The sequence below is a fragment of the Lipotes vexillifer genome, unplaced genomic scaffold (genome assembly GCF_000442215.2).
Source record: "Lipotes vexillifer unplaced genomic scaffold, Lipotes_vexillifer_v1.1 scaffold1129, whole genome shotgun sequence".
Taxonomy (NCBI): Eukaryota; Metazoa; Chordata; class Mammalia; order Artiodactyla; family Lipotidae; genus Lipotes; species Lipotes vexillifer.
The window spans coordinates 1,635,572-1,648,764 of record NW_006789022.1 but is presented as its reverse complement, the minus strand read 5'-3'; the positions used below and the strand labels follow the sequence as shown (position 1 = coordinate 1,648,764).

Here is a 13,193-nt window from a genome sequence, read left to right as displayed (position 1 = left end):
TCCTGCTGGGTTTTTCTTTCTCTGTTCTGATAAAAAGACCAAGAAAAGTCTTAAACTTTACTCCTTTACAGCTTGGTGGCCTGAATGCTATTTGCTGGTAAGGTGATATCACATCAGTGCTGGGGCCTGCCTTCTGACTGCCCAGGCAGGTTCTATTTTTCCTTCTATAGGACTGTCCTTTTCTCATATCAGCTTCCCAAACACTGTCTCTCTAAAATCATAATATTTAAGAGCCAAGAACAAACCAAGCTGGGTATACCTTATCATTCCATGTTTCTGAGTGCCAACTATTGCCAAGGACAGAATATTGAGGTTTCAGAAATCAGGAGGACCTTTACTTTACCTAGGAGAAAAGTATAATCTATGTGGTAAAACTGACGTATAAACTAAATATTATAAGTCAGTGTGATAAGACTACTCCATCAGTCTATATAGAGTGCCGTGGTTACTGAGGAGGACATGAATAGAGTGGGTAGTGGTTAGTCAAGGAAGACTTCACAGGGAAAGTGTTATTTAAATGGGGCCTTGGTGGATGGCATCAAGGGGTCAGAAAGAGCAGGGCATTCCAGAAAGGGACATGATGTACAAGGGCACATTGCTGTTAACATGTAAATATGATCAACATGGCTAGAGCCAGGGCAGCAGAAATATGACTATGGCATAAGCAATCTTATTATTTCTGTCTACTGCTCTATAGACCTTCCTTTGTACTTTGAAGGGGACATCCTGCAACCTGGTTCCAAGCCTATAATATTCTAGGAGACACCCTGGTAGCCAGAAACATGGTTGATATATTTCCTTTGAGAATCTCTGCCAACTGGCCACTTCCCTCACCCAGGCACAACCTGAGGGCTTGACTGCCCAGCAGTGCTGGGGAGTTCCTTGAGCCATTTTGCTGGTGAAAAATTCTCTCTCTCTCTCTTTTTGCTTTTGCCACGCCACGCAACATGCGGGATCTTAGTTCCCCAACAAGGGATTGAACCCATGCCCGCTGAAGTGGAAGCACAGGTTCTCAACCACTAGACCGCCAGGGAAGTCCCGCTGGTGAAGAATTCTATAGCAAGGGTGTATCTAGGAGGCAGAGGCACAGCAATCCCAGGAAAGTTAGGACAGATCCCCCATCCTAAGCATAAGCTGACATTTCTGTTAAGCTATTCCACAAACCCCTCAAATCCCAGACCACATAGGCAGCCACCTAAATCATACTCCTATAAAAGTGAAAGGTAACTCTGGGGAGGAAGGAGACTATCTCTTATCTCTTCCAGACAGGGTGGAGATGAAATTTATAAGGCCCAGATCTGATTTCTAGCTTGAGGGAATGATTCTCACAAACTTACTATGGTAAGGTATGGAAACTATGGTTTGGGGTTTAAATACCGCTGCGTTGGCCCTAATGGAAGAATCATCTACTAAGGTTGGTAGTGGGAACCAGAAGGGCAAAGGCCCTGGGCAGAGGTGTAGCCTCTCTACCTCTGAACCAGGGGAAATTTCCCTCGTAAGGCAGCCTTTGTGCTCTCCTGAAATCTTGATAGAGGTTTCCTCAGGCAAATGTTGTTAAGAGAGGAAAATCATTATAGCCTGAATTAAGACTGAGGGTACCATCTAGGACATCCAACAACACATAATACCCTGAAAACCTGATGCAAGGTTGTCTGCTGTATGTTCAGGGTCAGATCTGCTTAGAAGCGCAGTTCAAGCAGAGGCTTGAAAAAAAAGCTACGTGCACGGCAGTCTGTTTCACTTCTGGTCCATTCATCTGCTCTCTCCCATTTTTTTATCTTTTTAAAGTCTGGATCTCTAGATCTGGGAGCTAAAGTAACAAAGGGAATGAGTCTGTCCTTCCATCCCATTCTCCTCAAAACACCTCTTATGAAACAGAGACCTTATTCAGGTGTACGTTGTGTTCTTCTAAGCTTTCCCTGCACAGGCTCCCTATGTGTACAGATGTGCACAATCCACACTGACTGTGTTTCTACACCTTAACTTCCCCCAAAGGGAAGAGAAGATATTAGGCATTGGACCATAGGAGTAAATTCAATTCTTCCAGCTCAAGTGACTTACACTAAGAGTCCCTGTGATCACTTTAATTTAGGAGAAGTCTGCTCTCTGGGAACAGGGTCTACAATGGAGACTGCTTGGGCTTTGAGTCAAAATCAATAAACATGCTCCTTTTTTTTTTTTTTTTTTTTTTCCTCAGAGTTTTTTCTAAACCCAGTATCAGGTTGAAAAGGTAATTATGTTGAATAAGAAACTGTGGGTTCTTAAGGGAGATGATGCGTCAAACTAAGAATAGGACGGTACAAAGGGTAGAGAGTGAGGGAAATGTTCCTTTAATAGTAATTATCTTGGTTGTATAAAGTGTCTTTGTTCTCCAGAGCTTCATGTACTCTTCTTGTACTTTCTAATTCCTTCTTCTTCCCTCTCTAAAGGATGAGAGTATAGAAGAGGGAAACCATCTGCTTTAAATCACTCCATGGGCCAGCTGGCCATGGGCACAACAGGGCTCTGTACCCTGCCCCCGCCCACAGAGGCAGAGGTCTTCATCTTTAAAGGTTCACTCTACTCCAACTAAATGCTAAGCTCCTGGAAAAAAACTAGGTTTTATATGTTTGGGTGCATCCCAGCACCTAACACAATGCCTTGCTAACAGGAGACAGAATTGTTTAGAAATGAAAATCACTTCACTTTTCTACTTTAAAATGTTTTAGGGAATTCCTGTGATCTTGAAGGTGGCTTTAAAGCCTTTTAGGATCCACCTCGTGCTGACCTCTCCAGTGACATTTCTCAGCACTGTACTCTAAGCGCCAGGTACACTGGCTTCCAGTCACCAAAAGCACTGTACTCTTTCCTCTTAGCCTTAGTCCTTTGAGCTACTCTGAGCTACTCTGGGAACTCTCTTTCACACCACTTGGTCTGAATGAGGTTCTCCTTTGGGGTCCCTTTGTACCCTGTGCTTCCTTTATTCCTGTACGTAGCACATTTATCAGTAATGTCTACCCAGCTTTACACTTTTGGCATTTTTGGGGGAGAGTGTGTGTGATAGCTTTAGTACTTGGCACATAGGAGTCACCCAATAAATGTTTGTGGAATGAATGCATATGTAAATGTTTGTTCGATAACTGATCATGTTATAGATCCTGGGAAGGTGAGGGAGGTGAGTTGGGAATGTTTGGATACCTAAGGTCAGAGCTGCTTTGGAGCAATGGCAGAGAAGTAAGAAAAGTCACAAATAACAGCTATTTCAAGAAAAAGGGCACTATTTTAGATACTACTATGGAAAAGGAGTCCTGAAATGGAGGAGTAGCAGATGTATGAATATCTAAATGGAGAGCAGACCTCACAAAATGAAATGAAATATTATTAGGGCTGGACCATCCCTGCTCTAAATGAAGTATTCTCTTACCAGTATCCTGTGCTGATATATACCTATTTTGTCTGTAAAAACTAGATGTTCCCATACAGATGAACTGGTTTGCTGGGCAGAAATAGAGACACAGATGTAGAGAACAAATGTATGGACACCAAGGGGGGAAAGTGGTGGGGGGGGCTTGGTGGGATGAACTGGGAGATTGGGATTGGCATATATATATACTACTATGTATAAAATAGATAACTAATAAGAACCTGCTGTATAAAAAATAAATAAAATAAAATTCAAAATTTCAAAAAAAAAACCCCAAAACAAAAAACTAGGTGTACCCAGGCTCAGAGTCTAGTGCAGATGAAAGCAAAAAGTTTTCTAAAAAAAATTCTAAACTGGATCCTACCTCAATTCAACAGATCTATTTTCTTTTTCAACTGCAGAGTATAAGAAAGCAGCTTTTTAAGCTAAGAGAAGACCTTTTAACAAAAGGATTCATCACTGTGTGTATTATGCAGCTACATTTAGGACAGGTTGTGGTGAGGGTGGAATGGTTGAAAGTCGTTCTGCAGATGGTGAAAGGTGAGAGAGTGAGTCCAGTGAATTCAGTCTGTAACTAAGGATCAAGATGTGCTGGTAACAGGAATCCTGACTTGTAACTGAGCAGAAATAGCCACGAGTCTCGAAGTCTCCATTTTGGTGCTTACCCTCCTGGTTTCCACAGGGGCCTTCTTTTTGCTGAGTCCTTGGCTGGAAGTCCCCTTCTTGGGCCTGAAGTGGGAGAAAAAAGCCCAGGAAGTGTTACTGGCAGCAGCAACATCACCACATTCAAGCAAATGTGGCCCAAATGAATATTTCAGCAGGTTGGCTATTTTTATGCCACTCCTGGCCTGCAGAATAAATCGTGTGGCCAAACTCTCCTTGGGTGTTGCTTTAATTCACAGTAGAATCACAATTTGAGACATTTTGGGATCTAGGGGTTGAGAAAGGGAAAATGTGATTGACAGCAGGTATCAGATTTTGAAATACTTGGTTGTGCATCAAAACACAGAGAAAGGGAAGATGTGAGTCCTCATCTCCATGGATAATTCAGTCAAATGGAACTGACCAAAGCTTCATACCTCCAAGTACCCTCACATCCCACCTGGCTGGGAAAGGAATTTCCTAACTCTTCACTGATGTGTGCATTTGGAGGGTGTAGGGGTCAGCTCCTTCATGGTCTACCCTCACTGCTCCTGTATGTCTTGGGGCCCACACAGTACCAGGAAAAGAACAGCTGCTTTCCGTGAACCTGGGCTGAAAGCACTTTGGGCTGGGAGCAAACCACCCCTTGGATTATTCCAGCATCTCTCTCTGGGTGCTAACATGAACAACTGAATTGTCTTACTGACTCATTCTGTCCCTGACAGAGAATCAAAAGAAGAAAATAAGCCTCTACAACAGCAACTTCAACACGTTAAGGGTTGTGCTCAACACTCCCCCTAATTCGCAGCATCTCACCCAGTAATTGATGCATATCCTGTTGCAGACATTTACGTTTCAGCCTGTACTACCTCTTAAGGTAGAGTTCCAAAAGCTTACTGCTAACTGGGTAAAATAAGATTATATTTTATTCACTCTCACTCTTTTGAGAAGCCCTCTAAAGAGGGTTTCTCTATGTTCTTGGATAATATTTTGGGACTTCATATCTTGTGCCTTCTGTGTTTTCCTATAGTACGACCACAGTAAGTACTCACTGAATATTTGTTGGATTCAATTGTACAGATATGTTTACATTTCCTCTCAGTCTTCATCTTTTTTTTCTGGCCGTGCCATGCGGCTTGTGGGACCTTAGTTCCCCAACCAGGGATCGAACCCATGCCCCCTGCAGTGGAAGCACAGTCTTAATCACTGGACTGCTAGGAAATTCCCTCAGTCTTCATCTTGATGAACAGAATTCTACTTTGCTGAGGAAGGGACCGTGTTCCAATTACACTGCAAACATCCACTTGCTTCCTTCTCTTAGCCCACCCACTAGAATAGGCAGGTATGAATGAAGCCCTGAGACATCGAGAGTGACACGCCCAAGGACAAGATCAACCAGCAGCAACAGCTGGCAAAGCCTAACTAGGATGCAGGATTTAGCCCCTCTGCCAAAACCACTGACCTGTCCAGCCCTGGCCTGGTTGGGGAGCTGGGCACTTCTGCGTGTTTTCGTTTCCTCATCATGGCTCCTGCTGCTTTCCTCTCTGCCAGGACCTTTAGAGAGGAACCACATTTCCTGTGACTCTTCTTTTTCCAGAGTTGCTTACATGAGGGCACAGTGAAGAGAACTCCCCATCTTTAAATTGCCAAAGGCAACTTTTAACACCAGCTTTGCAAGTAAGGATAGACATAGTCTCAGAAATCTAGCCAAGGGGAAAAAGAATGTCTCACGTATACAATTCTGATTGGACTTGGGCAACAACCAAGGGGCATAAAAGACGAGACAAGAGCAGGACTTTTGGGACAACAGAAGGCAATAAGGCCATTTTCATTTCTTACAGAAAAGGCAAACTTACCAACCCAAGAGGACTGCTGTTTATTGGTTTTCCTGCAACAGAAAATTTGAATGTCACAATGGATCAAGACTTTCTATCACTGACATTTTAGAACTGGTCCTAGACAAAACTTTGGTGCGTACCCTTTTCCCTACCGTCTGGTACCACTTTTCCTACAAATACTGTGTCCTCAAACTTTCTTCCTCCCTTATTTTAGAACTACTGCCATCTACAAGCTAAAAATAGTTTGATTCGTACTATATTCTAACTATATGTCACTTAAAAGGGGATGATCCCTATTATGAAAGAAAAAAAGTGGAACTTTCAGCAGCAGTGACAAATGAATTGAGGAGATCTTTTGAGGTAAGGCCTTTGTACCTTTTTTCAAATCAAAGTGGCAGGTATCTCCTTATCCCTCTATTTGTAAAAATAGCGGTGGCCCCCAGAGATTAAAAATTGGGAGATATTTTAAGATACTACTAAGGTGAAAGTCATTAAATACTCTAAAATGGAGGAATTATTTATATAATAAGTATCTTTCATTGAGTGATTATTCTAAGTCACACTGTACTTTCCATCTTCCAGTATTTACACATTTAATCTTTTTAACAACTCAGTGAGATAGGTACTATTATTATTTTTCACCATTTCACAAGGGTGGCATAGAAAGACTGAGTAATTTATCTAAGGTCACAGAGCTATTCAGTGGCAAAGCCACCGAGATTTGAAGCAGGCAGAGTCTAGTTTGGACGCATGCTCCTGACTTCTGCACTGTCAGTGTTGGCGCCCAACCTGGCTGACTGTTTCACCATATTCAGCTTGCACTGCTAACCCATGGATGTTCAACCTTCCCTTTTTTCTTCTCCACCACCTACACTTCTATCATTCTACTTACCAGTTGACAGGTTTTCATGAAACCATTTCATCTCCACGTACAGGGTGAAAACAAATGGATAAGGGACCAAGACAATCTCTCCGTGTTTGAATTTCAGGTGGGACACTCTCTCCCATTTGCTTTTATCTGGGAAATGTGCTAAGGAATAAGGAAAGAAGCCAGTACGAATCCCTGAGTACTATTTCAGGGAAAAGACTCCCTCTGGTTTCCCTGACCTACCCTCCAAACTGCCTATGGGTTTGCTGCTTCCATTTGAATCTACAGTGTGAATTGTAGTTCATTTCCACCCAGTAAAGAAAGGATACAGGGAAATACAATGAAGTGTTCTGTAGCAAACGGCTGCAGATTATCCAGGTTTCCCAAGACCACACGAATAGAATCCTGAAAAAAAAAAATTTGAAATGACTTTAATCTAATCTCAGCCAATCTATCAATTTATCCTTATCACTGCTCTTCACATACTCTATACGCTTTTAAAGTTGAACTACTTGCTGTTCCCTGGATATGCCTTCTGTTTCTCTATTTCTATGCTCTTGCCTGAAATACCCTTTCAACCCATCAGTATATGACCAAATTCGACCTATCCTTTTATGATACAGTTCAAAAGCCATCTCCTCCAGAAAGTTTTCCCTGATTTCCCGAGTTTTATTAACTATTAGTCTCAAATTTCACAGTAGTTATTGGGCCTTTTTTACTATATTCCATGTCTTTTTTTTTTTTTTTTTCTGTCATGCCCCGTGGCTTGCAGGACCTTAGTTCCCTGATTAGGGAGTGAACCCTGGCCCCGGCAGGGAAAGGGCTGAGCCCTAACCACTGGACTGCCAGGGAATTCCCTCCATGTACATATTTTTATTTTCCTTACTGAGAAATCTTCTTGAAGTAGAATATACACCTGATTTATCTTAGCATCCCTTCTATGGTGTCTACCATTAGTGGATGAAGCATAACAGGTCCTCAACAAATATATACTGGATTAGTGAATAATACTGGTATTTATTTACATATACTTATTTTGCTTTTGCTTAAATCAAATCTTTTCTTCTACTCTCTTTAAATCTGAATTGATTAGTCTCTAATTAACCTATGCTTATTAGTATACACTAGTTAAACAATTGGTATCATGAAAAGACTATTAAATTTCTATGGGGAAAAAAAATCTGAATTTCAGTCTCAGTTTTTTTTTTTTTTTTTTGCGGTACACGGGCCTCTCTCTGTTGTGGCCTCTCCCGTTGCGGAGCACAGGCTCTGGACACGCAGGTTCAGCGGCCACGGCTCATGGGCCCAGCTGCTCCGTGGCATGTGGGATCTTCCCAGACCGGGTCACGAACCCGTGTCCCCTGCCTCGGCAGGCGGACTCGCAACCACTGCGCCACCAGGGAAGCCCTCAGTCTCAGTTTTGTCATTTCATCTCTCTAAGCCTCATTTTCCTCATATTTGGGCTCACAGAAAACGGAAACCGTGTCATGTTCATCTTTGTATGATCTCTATTAGCATAGTATCTAGCTTATAATTTTAATAGCTAGTATTTATTGAGTAATCATTATGGCAAATATTTTTGTTTTTATACATATTAATGAATTTAACACTCATAAAACCCTATAAGATAAACACTTCTATTATCCCCATTTTACCCATGAGGAAACTAAGACAAAGAGGTAAAATGACTCATGGAAGGCTACACAGGTAGTAATGATGGAGTTAAGATATGAACCCAGGCAGTGGGGCTCCAGAGCTTACACTCCTAACCATTAGACTAAACTGCCTATCAATAAATGTTTTCGAAACGAGTGAAAAAGGATGATAACATCTGCCTCAGAACTAATGAGAGTAAGAAAAAGAACATATAAAAAGCATTTCAAAAACTTTAAATATGATTATAAATGGATATAAGTGCTCTCTAGCTACTCTTAGTTGAACTACTGTGTGGCAGGCATTGCATACATTTATTTCTAATCCTCACCACAACCCTGAAAACTGATATTATTTATCAATATCACTGACAGATAAGGAAACAGACTCAGAGAAGGCAGACAAACTTCCCAAAGTCACACTGTGAAGGCAGAACTAGAGTTCAAATCCAGGTTTCACTGGCTCTAAAGTCTAAGCTCTCTCCACTCTACTATGCTGCCTTGAGCTTTTCTCTGCCCATATTAAGTGAAGCAAAATGAAGTAAATTCTGCTCTACTCATAATTAAAATAAGCAGAAAACTGTCATGGTCCTATATTAAAATAATTGTTATTTATACTGATGCCTCTGAAGTCCTCAAAGATCCTAACGTATCTTAAAACACAGAGCTGAAGAGCCACAGGTACCTTTAAGACTTTGGTTTCAGAGTTTTACGTTTGTGTATGTAATTATATTCAAATTCCTTGGAATGTGGCAACATATGTCTTCATAAATCACAAACAGTCATAGATCACTCAGTTGTGAAGTTAGAAGAGAATACGCTAGTTTAAAACTCTCATTTTATGAATGAGGCAATTAAGACCCAGAGAGATAAATGATTTGCCAAGGCTCACACAGCTAATTAGTGGTTCAGGCAGGACTGGAATCCAGGGCCAGACCCCAGAACTCTAATTTCTTTTCCAATGCTTTCACTAATCTGCGAATTTGCCCACCTTCTCTGTCTTCTTGTGGGAGAATCTAAAGCTAGAGGAGCTGGGTAGCAAAGGAATGAAAATGAAGTGGGAATAAAGCAATTGCAAATGTTTCCAATTAAAATGAAGACACAGCAGCCTTGTCTGTGTATTTACAGTTGAGTTTCCTGAACGTCAAGTACCGGGCAGTGGTTGGAATGGTGAGGTTTCCCAGAGCCCTGGAAGGCTGCAGTCCTCCGGAAGCTTTCTCTATGCCAGCTGCCACAAAAGAGAGCTGCCCATGGCTGGGAACTCTAGTGGAAACAAAATAACTCTTAGCCTCAAAGGCGCTGACACTTCAACTAGGAGAATTGAGAAAGAGTATAGTCTTTAATTTCCCTGAAAAAACAGTAAAGTTTCTTTGCAGAGGAAATGTGGCAGGGAGAAGCCAAGTAATCAAGTGGAGGTGGTGACTCAGTTTGCAGGAAATAACTAAAATCTGAATATGGACTCATCCTCAGTTCAAAGAATAACATTCCCAGAAGTTGTCTGCTTCTTTCCCTACCTCTAGCTCCTGGACGATGACTTCCTTGTTTTCTACCTCTTCCCCTCTAGAAGGTAAACAGACAAGAGATAAGTAAGCCAAGAAGGAAAGCTCTGGAGACAACAGACTCTAGTAGAGCAAAAATGAAACTTCCATTGAGCTAAGGAAACATAACTAAATAACAATTGTGTGTGCTGACCCAGTGCTCAAGGGAAGAAGTGATCACCTAGGTGGTGTGGTCTGAGAATTGGTACAAGGCTGTACCAAAATATCTTCTCCATTAACCCGCCAAGACCTGAAATTTCCATTGTGTAAGTTAATAATTTGTTAGACCAGTTTGTACAAGTGCAGTCTGTAGACCTCTAGGGGTCCTCAAGACCCTTCCAAGGAGTCTCCAAGGGCAAAACTAGTTTCATAATAATATTAAGATGTTATTTGCCTTTTCCACTGTGTTAACATTTATAATCTGTAGTGCAAAATCAATGGTGGGCAAAACTGCTGGTGCCTTGGCACAAATCTAGCCAGTTGCACTAAACTGTACTAGCAGTTGTAGTCATCTTTACCACCACACAGGAAAAAAAATCCAGTTTCACTTAATATCCTAGAGGAAGCAGTGAAAAATTAATAATTCTATAAATCTCAACCCTTGAATACATGTCTTTTTAATATTATGTGATAAAACAGGAAGTATGCATAAAGCATTTCTGCTGCATACCGGAAGCTGATGGTTGTCTTGAGAAAAAGCACCTGTACAACTGTTTAAGTTGCAAACTGAACCACTTGCTTTTTCATGATATTTTACTTGAATGATCAGCTGACAGATAAACTGATTGCTATTCAGACTTGGGAATGTGACAGACATTTTCTCAAAAATGAACAGTGAGCTTATCAATTTAAGGAAAACAACTGACAGTATTTGTTGTCAAGGATAAATTTTGGGATTTCAAGCAAAATTTTGAATTTTGGAAAACTTCTATCCACCACTGTGGGGTTGACAGCTTCCAAATACTTAGACATTTTTCTGACAAGTTTGGTAGTGATATAAGCAAATATGATGTTTTGATATTATATAATGAAATGTGTTGACATGTGAACAATCTGCATAAGCCAGTGAACCAATATTTTCCAAATGACCAACGAAACACTTCAGGTTACAAAATCAAGTGGTCTCACTGCGCAGCTTGTGGGATCTTAGTTCCCTGACCAGGGATTAGACCTGGCCCTGGCAGGAAAGTGCCGAGTCCTGTCCACTCAGGGAATTCCCACAGATGCATTTCTATTTAGGTCTCCTTTCATTTCACTCAGAAATATATATTTTTTGTAGTTTTCAGTGTGCTCAAGTCTTACACCTCATTGGTTAAATTTATTGCTAAGTATTTTTTCTTTTTGATATTATTGTAAACAAAATTGTTTTCGTAATTTTCTTTGCAGAGTGTTTGTTGCTAGTATATATAAATCAACTGATGTTGATTTAGTATCCTGTAACTTTGCTGAATTCATTGATAAGGTCTCACAATTTTTTGTTAGTTTGTGTGGATTCTTTAGGCTTTTCCACATATAAGATCATGTGGGGAATTCCCTGGCGGTCCAGTGGTTAGGACTCTGTGCTTTCACTGCTGAGGGCGTGGGTTCAATCTCTAGTCAGGGAACTAAGATCCCGCAAAGCCACATAGCACAGCCAAAAAAGAAAAAAAAAAAAGACCATGTCATCTGCAAACAGAGAAGTTTCACTTCTTCCTTTCCAATTTGTATGCATTTTATTTCTTTTTCTTGACTAATTGCTCTGGGTAGAACTCCAGTACTATGTTGAGTAGAAGTGATGAAAGTGAGCATCCTTATCTTGTTCCCGATCTTAAGGAAAAAGTTTAAGCTTTTCACCACTGAGCATGATGTTAGCTGTGGGTTTTTCATATATGGCCTTTATGTTGGGGAAGTTCCCTTCTATTCCTAGTTTGAGTATTTTTATCACGAAAGGGTGCTGGATTTGGTCAAATGCCTTTTCTGCGTCAGTTGAGATGATCATGTGGTTTTTTTTCTCTTTTTTCTAATAATGTGGTGTATTATGTCGATTGATTTTTATATGTTGAACTATCCTTGCATTCCTGGGGTAAGTCCTGGGAATATAAACAATGTCAATCTTCTCATTAATTTTTCAAAAATATAGTTAGTTTAATAAAATGTTATATTATTTTTAAATTAATAAGTAATTATTTTAGTTTTTCTGTTTCAATTTTTTTTTTTTTTTTTTTTTTTTTTTTGCGGTACGCGGGCCTCTCACTGTTGTGGCCTCTCCCGTTGCGGAGCGGACGCGCAGGCTCAGCTGCCATGGCTCACGGGCCCATCCGCTCCACGGCATGTGGGATCTTCCCGGACCGGGGCACGAACCCGTGTCCCCTGCATCGGCAGGCGGACTCTCAACCACTGCGCCACCAGGGAAGCCCTCTGTTTCAATTTTATATGATGAATATTGACAGGTATAACCCTCTTAATCAAAAACTCTTTGGGATCCTCAATTTTAAGAGTGCAAAGGGGTCCTGAGATAAAAAAATTTGAGAACCACCGCCCCAAAGGTATGCCATTGCTAATTTTAAAACTTATATGAATAATAAATATATAGAACACAAAATACCTGGGAAAGAGACCTACAAGGTGCTGCTTCAGCCAGTCTCCTGGACTGGGTGAAGGCAGAGAAGGAATGACCTGTGGGAAGGTACTAACCTGTGTTTGCAAAGACTACCCTCCTGGTTTTAAAATTACCTGATGTTGTTGCCATATCTAATTTTGAATTTATACACATTGAGTCCTGCGTGAAGAAACCTCGTCTCCGGAAATGGGTAGGTGAAAGGTTTTAAACTCATTGCTTCCAAACAATAACCTAAGGAAAATAGAAATATTAGAGAATTATTAAAAAGCTAAATATGGTTCCTTATGTACAGGAAAGAGAGCTGGCCTAATCTGTAGCATCTCTTCATCAGTATAATGTCCAGTTCTCAGTGACACTGCCTATGTCCCAGGCTCAGTTCTGATATTAATTACCTGGACCATTTCCCCACCTGCATGGGGAGGATACATGATATTCTGGGACAATCTCTATACTTGAAGTCAAAAGACCTGAGTTGAAGTTTTGCTGTTTACCTTATGACCTTGTGCAAATTACTTCTCTTCCATGAGACTAATGATACTAACATCTGATGACTAACAAGGTTTTTGTTAGGATTAAATCTATCTCCCGAATATCTCCTGAATCTGTTCTTGTCCCTTGCCCCCACTTTCCCTGGAACCTATGTCAAGGTGAAG

General features: G+C 40.9%; 1 protein-coding gene across 1 annotated transcript in view; it reads right to left on the bottom strand.

Annotated features, from left to right (window-relative positions):
- Positions 1–12,754, bottom strand: part of MAJIN (membrane anchored junction protein) — a 14,693-nt gene extending 1,939 nt beyond the window's left edge. Inside the window, 8 exon segments of the mRNA XM_007462205.1 lie at positions 3–26; positions 4,069–4,132; positions 5,508–5,599; positions 5,902–5,933; positions 6,776–6,901; positions 7,081–7,156; positions 9,918–9,963; positions 12,654–12,754. Coding sequence (XP_007462267.1) covers positions 3–26; positions 4,069–4,132; positions 5,508–5,599; positions 5,902–5,933; positions 6,776–6,901; positions 7,081–7,156; positions 9,918–9,963; positions 12,654–12,754 — 561 coding nt within the window.
- Between the last annotated feature and the right edge of the window lie 439 nt (positions 12,755–13,193).